Below are 15,406 nucleotides of genomic sequence, written 5' to 3' on the forward strand. Positions count from 1 at the left end.
GGTAAGTTTTTTGTTGTTGTTGTAATTTTCGTTTACTGGAGATACGATGTTATTCACCATTTAATCATTTGGCAGAAAACTATGGTAATACAAACAGTAATCGATCACAAATGAGACACACAGACAAACATTGAGATTATGATCTTCAGGAAGAGTGTTAAAAATAAATGTCAACCTCTCTAAGTTTGTCAGCCGTATGGGACAAACTTTTTCCAGGATGAAAAAAAAAAATCAGAAACAACACTCTTCATCTTCTCTAGCGCATTTCAGACAGGCCTCTCCAACTGTTTTGCGTATTCAGTGGGTGGGTATTATTTAAATGAGGAATATTATGACTTCATAAGATTTGGAAAAAGTGCGTTGTAGTTCAAACAAGCTGTTCGTTGTAGTTCTTAAAAAAAGTGGATTCTGTTAAATAAAATATCTCCCTTTGGACTTGAGCTTTGTACCCTTGCAGATCTTTTTAATGCTCAAACAAACAGCAACATTATAGACCAACTAAAGTTGAAAAAAAAAGCGTGCATAATAGGACTTCAAAGAAATTGTGTAGTGAAAAATATTAATATATTTTTTCCTCTATCAAATATGTAAACAGAGGAAAGAAACTGCCCAGACAACAGTCATGGTTTACATTTGTCAAAAACAATAAAAGAAAAAATACTTCAGATTTTATATCCCTAACAACACAAGATAAAATGTCCAAAACAAAGCTGAAAAAAGTTCTTAAAGAGAATAACTCACTCAGTCGGAATCATTGTGATAAGCTTTATGAATGTTTATTGAAATATGATTGTATTTTTTCCATAAAACTAACAGAACCTACCAGTGGCCTATAGATCTCTGATCCAAGGGAGATGATTAAAAAAACGGAAAGCGGTCTAGATGCAGCAGTTTTACTACAAAGTCATCTTCCAACATGGGTCTGACATATAATCTTAAGAGTTGCATACCAACATGCTAAACTACAATATCAGAGCAAAAAACAACCTCCAAACCGATTTCATAACATATATTTTGTTAACCTTTTACATGGGAAACAGCTGATAGAGCAGTAAACCTCAGTGGGTAGGCAGCTGCCACCCTGTTTTCCAGAGCTGTTGGGAATGTAGAGTCATGGCGAGGAGGCTGTTAGAGAAAACAGAGTTAGATGCAGTCAAAGGCCCGTTTGTCACCATGCGTCCAGAATTGCTGCATGCTTCATGCAGACGAGGAACCACCACTCACTTCCGCACCACACAGCACCTCTTTTGTTCTCACAGAGAGCCTGAGGAGGAGACATGTGAACCCTTGTTGGAAGATGACTTGTTAGGAAAACTGACATCTAGACATTATTCAATCTAAACGTCTCCCTCGGATCAGAGATCTATTCTAAGCCACTTAGGTTCTGTTAGCTTTATGAAAAAAACCCACAAATATTTACATTACATTCACTAACTTTGATTAGTAAGCTGGTTGGGTTATTTCTTAATTGCTAATGTAAAATCTAAGTTCTGAAAAAAAAACCTGTTTAAAACCACTGATCAGCCAAGCCAAAAACTACTGACAAACTAACCACAGGATCAACTCTTTCTGTGGGAAAAGAGTGAATAAAGTGAAGCTTCAAATCAAAGAGTTAATATAGAACTGCTGACTGAAGAAAAAACATCACCACACACATACACAGATTCAGCATCCATCAAAACTATGTAAACTCCTACTGTTTGTGTGAATCGAGGGGGAGGCGACCAAAGAGAAATAAACTCTTGCTATTAGCATTTCAAAGACGCCACAGTAAAGTCCATTTCAAACGAAGCATGCAGGCGTCTCACGGGGCGGTGTGTGTGTGACGTGGTCCTGAGGGAAGCACATGTTGGGGGAGTTCAAGGTTTTTTCAAAATTTCAATTTCTGCCACAATAAGACTACCACAGAGGTTTCTCTATGATTTTTGTGATTTAAAAAGCCACAGACCTCACAGATCACAGGCTACTCCCTCTGCAATGCACATATTATTGTCCTTAAACCAACCTGAAACAAAGTACTGCAAACATTTTCAGTCTCCTGTAAGTAACAGTATATCAGTATCAATAACCAGTTCAGCTGAATATTACAGAAATTAACACTAAATGTGCAGGGGATTTAATTAAACATGAGAAAACTGCATGTTTTCATCTTGACCGTCAACAAGAACTATCCAACTTGCTCATCTACCCTTTAAATGCATAATATGTATCTCTATATCATGTGGTTCTCAACCAGGGGGACCAAGGCCCACTAGGGGCCTCAGAAAATTTGCCATCAAGATGACCTAAAATGAGACAAAACAAGCATTAAAGGATATGTCGTATATGAATTCATCCCCTCAACTGTAAAATCTTAATATATGAGGTGGCCTCATTTTTAAAAGTGTGATTTCTAGATCTAAAAAAAAATCATGTTAATTATTAAAATGGGATAGCATTTTTATAATGAATGTTTTTTTTTTCATATTATGCCAACTTGCCAAGCTCTAAAACAATATGTGAAATAGAAATTGTGAGTAAAAACTGTGAAAATCAGTTTTTTATCCTCGTCTTTAGTTGAGAGGGGCACAACCACTGCTAGAGATACCAGAGCTGAACCTATTTGTGAGTACAGAGTGAAGGAATCACATTGAACATGACATCTGCTTGCTCACTCGCTCAACAAAAGAGCTATGAAACCACATTTGGCCAAATGTGGCTTTATTGGCTGAGTTGGCAGTAAGGTTCTAGGCAGTGTCAATCAAATCAATATCCAACTCCACAACAAAAATTAGGTCACATGATGGCACAGCATCACACAGTATTGTCATGGAAGTCTACAAGTGAAAAAGCTGCATTTAAGTAGTTCAGAGTGGATATATACCATGGTGAATCATATTACAGAGATCTGATCTCAAAAACAGGTTTGTTGAACTACCATGACGGAAATGTGGCCTAATATCTTCACCTGATGGAAAAATGGAAGACTTGTGTAGAACAGTGACTCCCACTGGCACTTAAAGCAGCTGCAGAGAAAGACAAGAAGAGAGTGCAAGTGAGAGGTCCTTGACTCCTTTGATAGTGTAGCTCGCAACTAGGAATAGGAATTCAACCTGAAACTAATGTAAATGTAACCAAGCACAATAGCCATCAAACCCACATCCTGTATTTCTCTTACTCTCACAGGCTGTAGTTCTTGATATCCACTTTTTATTTCGTTTATTCTTTATATTCCTTCAGAATACAGTCTGAGCCTAAAGCTGGTCTAAATGAAATTGATATTAATGTAGCTGGAAAATATTGCCAGAACCTTTTCAGAGACAAACAAAATAGTTGTGGACTGAGTAATAACTACTAACCAAAGCCAACTCAGCCATCCAAAATTGTGTGAGTGTGTGTGTATCACTAAAGGAAAAGTTTGCTGATGTGGTAAAGCCTCAAATGAGATCAATACAAACATTGTAAGACTTTCTTGTCTCTGACCAGACAGAACAGCCTGAAGGCACAGATTTGGTCAGGTACTGTTAAAGCTTGGCAAACTGTGACATTAACTGCTGTGTCAACGAGTAGCGCTAACCTCCAGATCACCCTCTCATGCTCCCTTTTGTTTCTCTGTCTCCACGGTAACTTCTCACACAAGAAAAAAAAGAAAACAAAAAAGCTGGAAACTTCTAGATCATCCCATCGCTGACATTCACAGGGCTCTCTGAGGAGAAAGTGTGTGCCAAACACAGTGAAATTAAGAGCGCTCCTTGCATTCCTCCCCTCTCAGGAACTCATTCCTTTAAGCCCTCTAGAAAAGATGCATGGTCATCTAGCGCACATAAAGGTGAAGAAGTGGACGATGGTCTGCAATAAACTATTTTTTCAGACAATTAAGGTGATGTATGTGTCCACGTTTAATTTGCAAACAATTAAAGTAAAACATTGGAAGGTTGATTCTCCCAAAACACATATGCTGTGATGCTATCAAAACATTGCTCTGAGAATCCAGACCTTCGTGGTATGAGTTTGGCAAGGGACAATCGGTTTTTGCGACCAATGACAGAAGCAAGGAAGTTCAGGAAATCTGTTTGTAACTGTAAACCGTAATTGTCATTGGAAAAACATGCCTGTGGTGGCGACATTTCTGCAAAATGATATCGCATTGCTTTTTACATATTTTGCAACACTTTCAAAGGGAAATGTCCAGTGAGTGAGTGAGTGCTAATAGCCTGTTCAGCTTGGAAATGAAATATTCGGCGAATGCCGCTAAAAGATTATTGCTCTATCACACGAAATTAAAAACGTCACGATTCCTAAATTTATTAGTATCGATACTTTTATGAATGACCGCGTTCCAGATTTGTAAGAGACGTATTTCATGTTGGTGTGTGCAACACACGCTTCCAGTGCCTCCTTATATGGACGTCTGTGTTTTTTTCTCCCCACGCATGCAGCAAAGAAGCTGCAGCTGTCATGAGACAAACACTACAGCGAGATGGCTGCATGTACGAGCACAAGTGATATTGTGGCCGCTGGTCAGTAGCGGAGTGAAGATTGATTGAAGCACGTGTCCGAGTGAAGATGGTGCGCAAGCCGCAAAAGTCTGTATCGAGGCAAATGATAGTAGTGAAAAGGAGCACTCCGCTTGATTTTAGCGCTAGATCTCTTATTTAATAGCCAACTAAATGAATGCTCTGCTAGTCAATGGAGATGTTTTATTTATTTTTGTATTAGGTGTACAACATAGTACTGTGCAAGGAACTGCACAAAGATAAGTCTTTATTAATTAACCATATGCCCCAGTAATCATAATTTGTGTGAAAAGGAATAAAAGTTATTGGCGTTTTATTGCCTCAAAATGTTAATTTCAGCTGGAATCTGCAATGGATTGTATTTATAGGCATGTTTTTGGGGTACTGGAAAAAAAAGTAGGCAGAGGCACATATTCTCCAGTGAGCCAAGGCTGATATTTTTCTATTCTGTCAGTATAGAAAAAAACAGGCTCCATTTTGTATCTGTATAGGCTCTTAAATAATAGCACATTGAAAACAGAATGTCAAAGTCTTCTGAGTTAATACCACCCACAACCCTATTTTTGGCTTTTAATGGTTCTTTGATGCGTCATGAAGACACAATTTTATGGTGCTGTATTTTCCAACAGTCGTGCACTGGCTTAGAAGTACTTCATTTTCCTTTGTGAAATATGCATTTCCCATATTTAGAAGTAAACAATTTTCTGACCAACACACACAAAAAAAATAAGTAATTTAACTGACATTTTCAATCAAGTGCCAAGGACAATTACCACAATTAGGATCTTAGTAACCTAGTCTAGTCAAGTCAAGTCACCTTTATTTATACAGCGTTTTTTTCAATACAGATTGTATCAAAGCAGCTTCACAGTGATAACATGAAAATAATATAATTATATTGTTGAATATTAAATGTCCAATAAGTAGGTTAATCTAATTAAATGACCTTAAAAGGTGGTTCAGAGTAAATGGTTTTAGACAAAGCAAGCAGGTCTACTTGGATGGGTCAGCAGATTTATAGATACAGATCAGTTCCACAGAGGAAAGTCATGCAGGTTTGGAACAACATGAGAGTGAACTATGCCTTTAGGTGCACATCTCTAAAACATTTCAGACTATTATCAAGGGCTTTGGCCTTATAAAACACAAGTGCAGACTACTTCCTGAAGTCAGGGTGTAGGTCACTTTTAAGTAAAACAGGAGGTATACATGTTTGAACAATGTCTGAATCACTAAATTAATTCTTTCCCCATTCATCTCAGCCTTGGGAAAAGAGCAGAATAATAGTGATGACCTAAATGAGACACCTTCTACATTTCTGTCCCCAGCTCCTTAGAAATGATAGTCATAGTTTCAACAGGCCCATGAGCAAACTTGAAAGGTTACTTCACCCAAAAATGATGTCATTAATGACTCGCTGAACCCCAATACACAGACGCACCAGATTACACGGCAGCAGCGTCTTACGCCATCACCGTCACTGCGGACTCGTGAGCGCGGATAGAAAACAGAACCGGAAGAGGATGCAATGCTGAATAAAGTCGTAGTTTTTGTTATTTTTGGACCAAAATGTATTTTCGATGCTTCAAAAATTCTAACTAACCCATTGATGTCACATGGACTACTTTGATGATGTCACTATGTTTTCAATGGAGGGAGAGAAAACTCTTGGACTAAATTTAAAATATCTTAAACTGTGTTCCAAAGATGAACGGAGGTCGTGCGGGCTTGGAACGACATGAGGGTGAGTCGTTAATGATGTAATTTTCATTTTTTTGGGTGAACTAACCCTTTAAAAGGTTCCTGCAAATGCTGGGAGCAGTTCTGTGCCGTTTACCATGCTGAGTCCAAAGGAAATAGAGCAAGGTCAGCAAGTCACAGCTGATGGCTCAAGGAAGGAAGCTTGTGTGAATGTGCGCATGAATGTGTGTTTGTGTAAGAATATGAACTCCACTTTAGATCACTTCCTGATGAAGCCAACAAAGCAAGAGCTTTTCTTTAATATATCCACCAAATATGTGTGCGTTTTCAACTACACACAATTTTTGAGAGGAAAATGCATATTAAATCTAAAACATACATATGACAAATTTGGAGAAAACCAAATCTAAAATATAATTGCAAGCAGCAATAATGGGCGAAGCGACAAAAAAAAAAAAAAGACGACAAGACATGACAACGTGTCAAACCAACCGAAGCAAGGAGCATTTGAAGACATTTAAAGATGAACTAAGGCAAAATGGCTGAAAAAAAAAATCACATACATTAACTAAAAATGTGATTAAATTGATTATCAGTTTCGACCAATAGGTGGCGTAGTCACAAAATCGTTGTGATGTGGTCAGAGTTTGGCGATGACGATGAAAAAAAAAGCTTTAGACCACTGGCATTAAAGTACACAGATTCATTCAAAGGTTATAAGCATTATTAGAAATGTTGTTATAACTTTGACCAAAAGGTGGCGCTGTCATGAAATCAGCATGGGAATTTCTAATTTGAACCACTTACAATAATTTTGGACGATTGTGCTGAGAAGTACATGAATTTATAAAGCAGGTATATTAATTTTTAATTTTATATATGTATGCATGTTTGTATATATATCATTTGTTTGCATCAATATTTTGGCATTTGGGCATGGGCTTGAAGATATTGGCAATTGAAAATGGCTGACAAATTATCATGCCGAAAATTACGTCATGGGGTCCAATCGAATCGACTTGAGCCAAGGAATAAGACGACAAAGGAATTGTGATTCTAGCCATTATGGTTCAAAAGTTATTAGCATAAACATTAGTGAAATTTTGGACAGTTGGTGGCGCTAGAGGGATTAAGTTGGAGACTCCAAATTTGCTAAAACGACTTTTCAGACTGTCCTCTATCAGTGTACCAAATTTCATAGCTCTCCAGCAAGCGGTTCAATGGGCTGCCATAGACTCCCAGTCGGAAGAATAGTAATAATAGGAACAGATAAATTCAAATTATTGTAGAGCGATGTATTCCCTCCCCCCTGACTCGAGGTAGCCAGATAGGGTGCAGGACGTTCCTTTAAATATTACAAACAATATTTTAAAGGTGCCATCTACCATAATAAATCAAATCCTACTCCATATTCCATAACAGATGGGGGCAGTATACCTCCAAAAAATGACTTGTGCTCCTACCATCGCGCATGTTATTCAAATCATTTGACATGATAGTAAAAGGTTGGAAGACCGCAGTTTCACGTGGAACATTTGGAGATTTTTAGAGATCAGAGACTCAATGAACTAAACACAAGAGTGAACTAAACTAAACACTATGAATCTCAACACTAAATGATGAAGACCGCCTCATAGATCTCAAAAACAAGCTGGTGCATTTCGACGGTATGGGAAAATAAAAGCTTGGGCAATTATTTGAAGTTTATGGTATTCGTTTTGTTCATATTACACTTTTATTGTTAGTGAATTAATTTGACAGACAGCATTCGCTGATGTTGATCAAGCTAGCGCCGTGAATTCACCGCGAGACACACGCAATTGACACTTAGCAAGCAGGTTAGTTAAGCTCTCAGATTCTGTCAATTATATTACGCAATTCAAAGAATAAATACCGTTTTGGCGCTTGTACATGTTACACTACAGATCCCTAGCGCACGTGAACCGATCGTTTCTACTAGCTGGAAAAAGAACACGAACACTGTTGAAAGATACAGTATGCTACAACTTACCAAAATGTATTCCTCATGCATAATGCCGACCAATCATTTTTTGAACTCTTCCCTGAACTGAAATGTAGTAGTGGGCTGTATTTCCACACGACTGACATCAGGTTCAAGTACACATACACACACACACACACACACAAGCCGGCGCGAGCGCGACTCACTCGCGTATTGCAGTTTGGCTGGTGCTAACGTTGCCCGTCCGCATAACGCCTCCCATGGCCGGAAGTGGTATTACGATACCTGCCGGGCCGGGGCTAGTAATTTAGCATGCTAATTCAGGTTAATATCTCGGCAGCACTATAACTTGTCAGTTTTTTAATGACATCTTTGCACTTATTTCTTCTCATTCTTTTGATGCGTGTAGCTCATTTTTCGTATATTGTTACCTCAATTATTGTATATGGCACCTTTAACATTTTTAAAATGTCTGGTCCAGGTGTAACCGTCAAGTTATGCATAGTCCTGCAAAGTTAAATATGTTTAAATGTAATTTACACCACATGCACAATATGCAAGTTTCAGGAAAATTACAGCCTTTTTAGGGGGCAAGTAAATTATAAACTACTCAAAAACTCTCTTTAAATACACAGTCTAAGTTCACAGGGTTCACATATATTATATAAATAAAGGGGACTTGACAGGGCCAAAGAAGTGGAATTTTGAAGAAACACCCTCATAGGAAATGAATGACATAAAAATGTCGATTATCCCCAGTAAAAAATGTGCAGGTTGCAGACGGCCTAAATCTACACCATAACAATATTCTTAATGCCACAACATTCCTTGCAATATGCAAATCCAATTTCTAAAAGCTTGCTGATGGCTCTGTGTATCAGCAGAACAAATTCAAGAGATCTGTTAGGCTGGCTGGGGTCTAATCAAAGGTCACACCTCATTTAAGAGAAAATTGGCATGACAAGAGTCAGTCCCTGCAGGGATATAACTTTCCATTAGCCTCAGGGTTGAGGGAGAAGGGAATACACACACAATGGACTGCAGGTCACTAGAGGTCTTCCAAACTATTTCTGTGACTAGTCAAAAAGGTATGCTATAATATATAAAAACTCTCTGAAAAGGACACGCATACAGTATGATAAAAATAGAGAAAAAAGATACTCATAACAATTCCCAAAGCAGAATATTCACTAATCACTCTATACATCATTTTTTTTTCCTTTTTAGACATATTTCGATGTTAATGTTAATAATCACTGCATATATTACATTCAAAATAGATAAGAAGAAACTTTCAATTACAAAACTAGCTTTCTGACCGATCTGAATCAGAAGGAATTTTCCCAGGATGGCGGAAACAGACGAACGGTCACTTGGTAAATGTGTCATTCTATTCAGCTCATTGTGAAAGCTCATCTCCCTCTCATCCCTACGAGTCACAATCAAGTCATCCAGCAGTCACTGTTCAAGTCATGAATGCTCAAATTGTTCATGAATAACAGATTTAACAAACTAGAGAACAAGTCCTCTTAATCATCTCTTAAATGTATCAGAAGCAAACGTAAAGCTTTCTTTTTCAAACTCATTAAGAGTGTGACATGGACTAACTTTTGCAATATCAGAGGCATGACACCAGCTTCTGGTATTAATATAAATCAAGACAACACACAGCCCTAGATGACTGATGACAAACTGGATTCAGCGGACAAAAAATTCAATGTCTATCTATGTTATTGGTGATTAATATAATTTATTTTGTAATTAAACCATTCCGTTGGTTTTAAAAATATTTAAAAAAAATAATGTGCAAGTGTTTAGTTTAACAATATGACACAGTATACTATATATTAACTAATATAACATAGAAACATACTGTAACATTATTGTTCAAAAGTTAGGGGTCTGTAAGATTTTATGCTGCATGATCAAAAATACAGTAATATATCAGTAATATAATGCATGATCAAAAATACAGTTTTGTACTATAGTGAAATATATGAATATAGATTTTTTAAATCATATTTTTGTGTAATTTGTTCCTGATGTCAAAGCTGAATTTTCATCATCATTACTCTAGTCTTCAGTGTCATATGATCCTTCAGAAATCATTATAATATGACAATTTGGTGCTCAACAAACAATTATTTATATTATCAATATTGAAAACAGTTGTGCTGTTTAACAATTTTGTGGAAACAGATAAATTGTTCTCAAGATACTTTAATGAATAGAAAGTTCAAAAGAATAGCAACTATTTTGTAACATTATAATTGTCTTTACTGTCACTTTTGATCAATTTAATCCTTCTTTGCTTGATAACGTTTATTTAAAAAAAAAAAACTTTCAATAATAATTTATAATTTTAAGCTTATATCAGGATTAAAAAAAAAATCCTAAATCAATGCGTGATGTTTTACGACTCATATCACAACGATCATAATTGCAGCATATTAAATGAACTGCATCAAATCAATGAACTGCAGCTTATGTCATATTGATATCACGTCACATTTTTTAATACTGATTGTATTTTTTTAACATCGGTTTAAAAAAAAACAACCCTACTCAGAGTTCAATTCATTTTCACTCTTTTTCCCTCATTCTAGACACTTTGCAGGACTCATTTGGCCTGCCTGGCACATACACAGTGCTTTATCTCTCTCTGCCTCTCCTTATCTGGGCTGTGTCAGCATGGCTCTGCTAGCTACATCCACGCTGAGGCTGTGTAGGAACACTAATTAAACCCAAATGTGCCGCATGCTTCCTGCATCCTGAAAAGGTTTTCCATCTCTTTTAGTGTTTCGGTCCTATTTTATACTCAAAAACTCAAGAGAAGTACAATTGGGCTGGTGAAAAGACACTAACTAGAGAAAATAGAGAAAAACATTGTGTCTAAAGCGCACGCTTGCTTTTCAATGCATTCAATTGAGCATTTCCAAGTAAACAAATCAGATGAAACAAACCAGTCTTGTTGTCCACAATGTTTACGATACAGTCTACAGTATACAAGTTTAAACGCTGTCTATTTTTATGCAGCACATTTTATGAACTCCAGATCTGGACAGACACACCCACCAGCTGCATGCATGTGTCTCGAACCAACAAGCCCCTTAGCTAGAGTGCAAGGCTGTGTGTTCTCACAATCTCACCCACAACAATTGTGCCAGATGGGAGCGGAAAGCCATAAGAGGCTATTTATCTTTCATATGCAAATATGAAATCTGATGCGGGGACAACTCAGACCAATAACACCAATAAGAAACAGATGCATTTACAATGGCAGTGCTTGGTAACAGACAGAAAAACAAAGTACAGTTCACTTAAAAATGAAAATTCTGTTACTTTTATGTACTATAATAATGTAGAAAAAAAAAATAACACATTTTAAAGTTAAATTCATCAATCTGGTGCACTTTGGTAGCTCAAAATTCAGAGCTCGAACCCATTTTCAGCCCAAATTGAACAAAGAAAAAGTCTGTGCATTGACTTTAAAGGAGAATCAAACTTCTTTTAGTTGTGATATTGTCTCGGTGTACGTTACACTATTAGTATTATTTTTATTATTAATATTATAATAGTATTCCTATGAGAGTAATATATTCTAAAGCAAATGAAACTTTCAGTTAGTTCTGTTAAACTTTCAATTAGTATCAAGTGAGTAATTGATGACAGAATTTTCATTGCTATCTTTAACCTTGAGAGAAATATAGAAAGTTAATGACAATTAGTACAAGGTTAAGAAAAACTATTGTTTCTGTGTTCAAGATTTACATAAATGCTTCTTTATTTGGTGCTTTAAAGCTTGACTAACCTTTTCCTTCCTAGATTGGCTCAATGCACAGTTTTTAGTCATGACATTGGAATATGGTTTCTAAGCCAGTGTTGCACTCAGAATAACTAATACTGAACCCCAAAAACAGGCCTTTCCAGGACAATGAGAGCAAAAAATAGCCATTGCTTGGGTTACGTTCAACTTTGAAACAGCAACACCAAATTTTGGAAAGTTTTCATATTTCTTCTTTACTGCCTAAAAGGAATCTCGATAATCTTAGTGTTGATCCAGTACTAAAACAATGCATCAGATCTGTTGATCTCACTTGATGACACAGTTCCAACATTCTTTCCTATGAGGAGTTCTGCTTTTCTCATTACTGGGATTCTGTGCGATTTGATCACTACTCAACCTGAAGAGTGCTTCGGAAGAAGACGTTCTCATGGGCTCCTGCTTCTCAAAACACTAATCTTTGGCACACATCGATTCCATTAGAACTGATTGTGGGGTTCAAAAGTCTGGGTGGATGAGGGGAAATCTGGGATTTAAAATCGAATTAAAACATGAAAATAGGGGTGTAAACCAACAAAAACTGCGTAAAGAAGATGCAAACATTTCATAAGGAGGGGGAAATCACCTTATGAAAGGTAAAAATACCCCTAAAGATAAACTTAATGGAAAAGTAACTACACTGAACTAACAAACGCACAGAATAGAATATGAAAAGCTGTCCAACCCTAAACACAAATCTAATTGGGTCTAATTATAATTTTTGACAAAATACCCAAAAATATTGTGATTAATTGCACTAATTTAACTGCACAAATTTAGTGCTGCAAATTTATGTCAAGTGCAACCATGTGCAAATAGGCCGGAGAAATAGGCATGCTGAAAGGTATAGGGCTTGCTGAAAGGTCTTTACAATTGGTCATGAAATCTGCCTGTTAGGGTGTGTGGGAAGGTTTAGGGTTATGCTGCCTTCACGTGCTATCGGAATAATCGTACGAGTTTCCTACTTTCCAATTGGGCATGGTGCGAATTTAGCCACATGGGCAGCGTGGTAATCATTTGAAGCATATTGCATGCTTTATACACAGCAAACATAGCCTGCATTGGACCAAAAATCCAGAATCGTCAGCAAGCGGCTGACTATCTAGATCAGCCTTTCTCAAACTTTTTTCAGTCAGGGCACCTTTCAAAAGTGCATAAAATCTCAAGGCACCCCAGTGTAAAATATAATTTAAAAACACTGCATAACCCAAATTTAAATGCAAATGTCTTGTTTAGTTAGACAGAACAGTAATGAACATAGCATAATATGAACTGTAAATAACAATAATAATAAAAACTTTATAGCACCTTTGAAAACACAGGTTTGCAAAGTAATTCACAAAATAATTAATCAGAGACACAAATGCCATAAAACCGTAAGAGGTGGACCGCCCAATACAAGAACCCAATAACAAATCCAGACCAGGAGAACTCAAATGAAGTGCAGGATGCAGATAAAATAAAATAAAAATCCCTGGCTCTTGTGGGGATTTTCTTTTCAAAAAACGATCCATAATGCTGTAACTAAAGTGGCCTAAATTCACGTTTATTTTTACGTTTCTGTCAGTCTGAGGTGTTGCTATAACGCGTTGCTATGGATTGCGTCACTTGTGTCAAGTTGTGTGTGTCTTGCTTCGGTCTTGTGAGACGGATTTTTTTATGATTAATTTTATATGTTTATCTAAAATGAATTTACAATTTTATTAATATGTTCATATGTTTAAAAAGAAGAATGTAAATTCAAATATATTTATATATGAAATGTCAGCTGTTTTTTTTTCTGGGTTTTTTTTTTCCACATTTTTTTTAGCCTACGTAATTTTTTGGCGGCACCCCTGACACAGCTAGGGGGCACCCCAGTGTGCCGCGGCACCCACTTTGAGAAAGGCTGATCTAGATTGTGTGGTGAACGTTTGTTAATGAATCAGTGTTAAATGTCATTTTAAAAATAAATAAGCAAGAACAAACCTGGTGACCTCCATGATTCCTGTTCTTTCTGACAAAGCACTTGAATGCAACAAGTAAAGGCAGCATTATTCTTTGTTGTAGCATTGTGTACATTTCGGCATGCCCATTACGACCTGCAGATATACCCGTCTCTCCATGTGAGCTACTTTTTACAGACCGTTGATGCTCTTGCGTAAATGTAAGCACAATATGCTCTTTGAAAAATAATGCTGAAATTTCACTTTTCACTCAAATTGCTATGCTGATTATATAATACGGAAATCTGTATGTAACTAGAAAAGTGCTAAATTGTTACAGTATGAAATAGTCTTAACAGTCACTCTAAGTGCACTTCACAGTGTAAACATCAGATCCAGATCATGTAGGCATCTAGCCAAAAAGCAATTCAGAAATGAAAAAGCATGTGTGACTTACTCTCTAGAGGCCTTGCAGGGGCTTCATGTACTGATGGAGGAGTTTTGTATTCATTGAAGGTAGGAGTGACGCTGGCTGCTGAGGTGAAGCTGTTCTCTGACTCCCTTGCAGGAGACGGTGTGTCCAGCTGTCTGTTAATGTGCATCTCAGCCCGTCTAGATGGAGCTGATGAGATCTCAAGAGGACTTGGAGGCTCTGCTCGCCTCTGGGACAGCTCTGGGATCCGGGACGTAGATACTGGCGGGTCAGCTCTCCTAGGGGGTGTTGGAGGTTCTTGGGGTCTGCTGTGGTTACCCTCAGCCCTTCTGTGTACTGGTGCATCTGTAGTTTTATTCTGGAGCGAGACCTCAGGTCTCTTTAAGCCGAAGCGGGCAATACCTGGACTGGGTGAGCTGTCCACCTGCTTCGAGGAGATGTCGATGGAGAGCTCTGTCCTGCGTGATCCAGTGTCTTGGATGCGGCCCCCCAATAACTCCATGCGCCGCAGGCTGGACTTTGGTGAGCGCTGGTTGGAGGAGGAATCTGAAGCATGCCTGGAGGTGGATTCAGAGTTGTGGGATCTCGCTTCATAATAGCGGCTGCTTGTAGATGAGGTCGAGGATCGTAGAGGGTTGGTTGTTCTACGGGAAATAGGAGAAGGGTTTGTGGATGTGTCCTCCTCCACTTCAAATGACCTCTTTAGTGCTGTGAACAAATATGGACAAAAATGTTCATAAAAACCAGGCAACTTTCAAAACTTAAGCTGAACAACTACTTGAAATAGATAACTAACTAAATACATTTATTTACACTTAATAATGATTTTTAGTTATGTTTAGGTAGGTAGGATTTAACTAAACCTAAAACTAAATCATATTATAAACAGGAACGACGGCACCTTAATAAAAAAATAGCTCTATAGACCCTAGGCCTAAATAAAAATAAAAGAAGCCAGACTGATATAATCATCAGTCCATCATATTGAGTTGACTTGTAAACAAAGCGTAAAATGTTAAACCTTTTTCGATGATTTAAAATGTAAACAAAGTTCGCACGGTCGCA

General features: G+C 37.4%; 1 protein-coding gene across 4 annotated transcripts in view; it reads right to left on the bottom strand.

Annotated features, from left to right (window-relative positions):
• septin9a (septin 9a) overlaps positions 1-15,406 on the bottom strand; it is an 80,390-nt gene that overhangs the window by 32,147 nt on the left and 32,837 nt on the right. For all 4 annotated transcript variants that reach the window (XM_039686763.2, XM_039686766.2, XM_039686764.2 and 1 more), the window contains one exon: positions 14,366-15,049. In XM_039686763.2, coding sequence (XP_039542697.2) covers positions 14,366-15,049 — 684 coding nt within the window. The remainder of the gene's footprint in view (positions 1-14,365; positions 15,050-15,406) is intronic.

This window comes from Pimephales promelas, chromosome 3 (genome assembly GCF_988280905.1).
Source record: "Pimephales promelas chromosome 3, fPimPro1.hap1.1, whole genome shotgun sequence".
Classification (NCBI taxonomy): domain Eukaryota; kingdom Metazoa; phylum Chordata; class Actinopteri; order Cypriniformes; family Leuciscidae; genus Pimephales; species Pimephales promelas.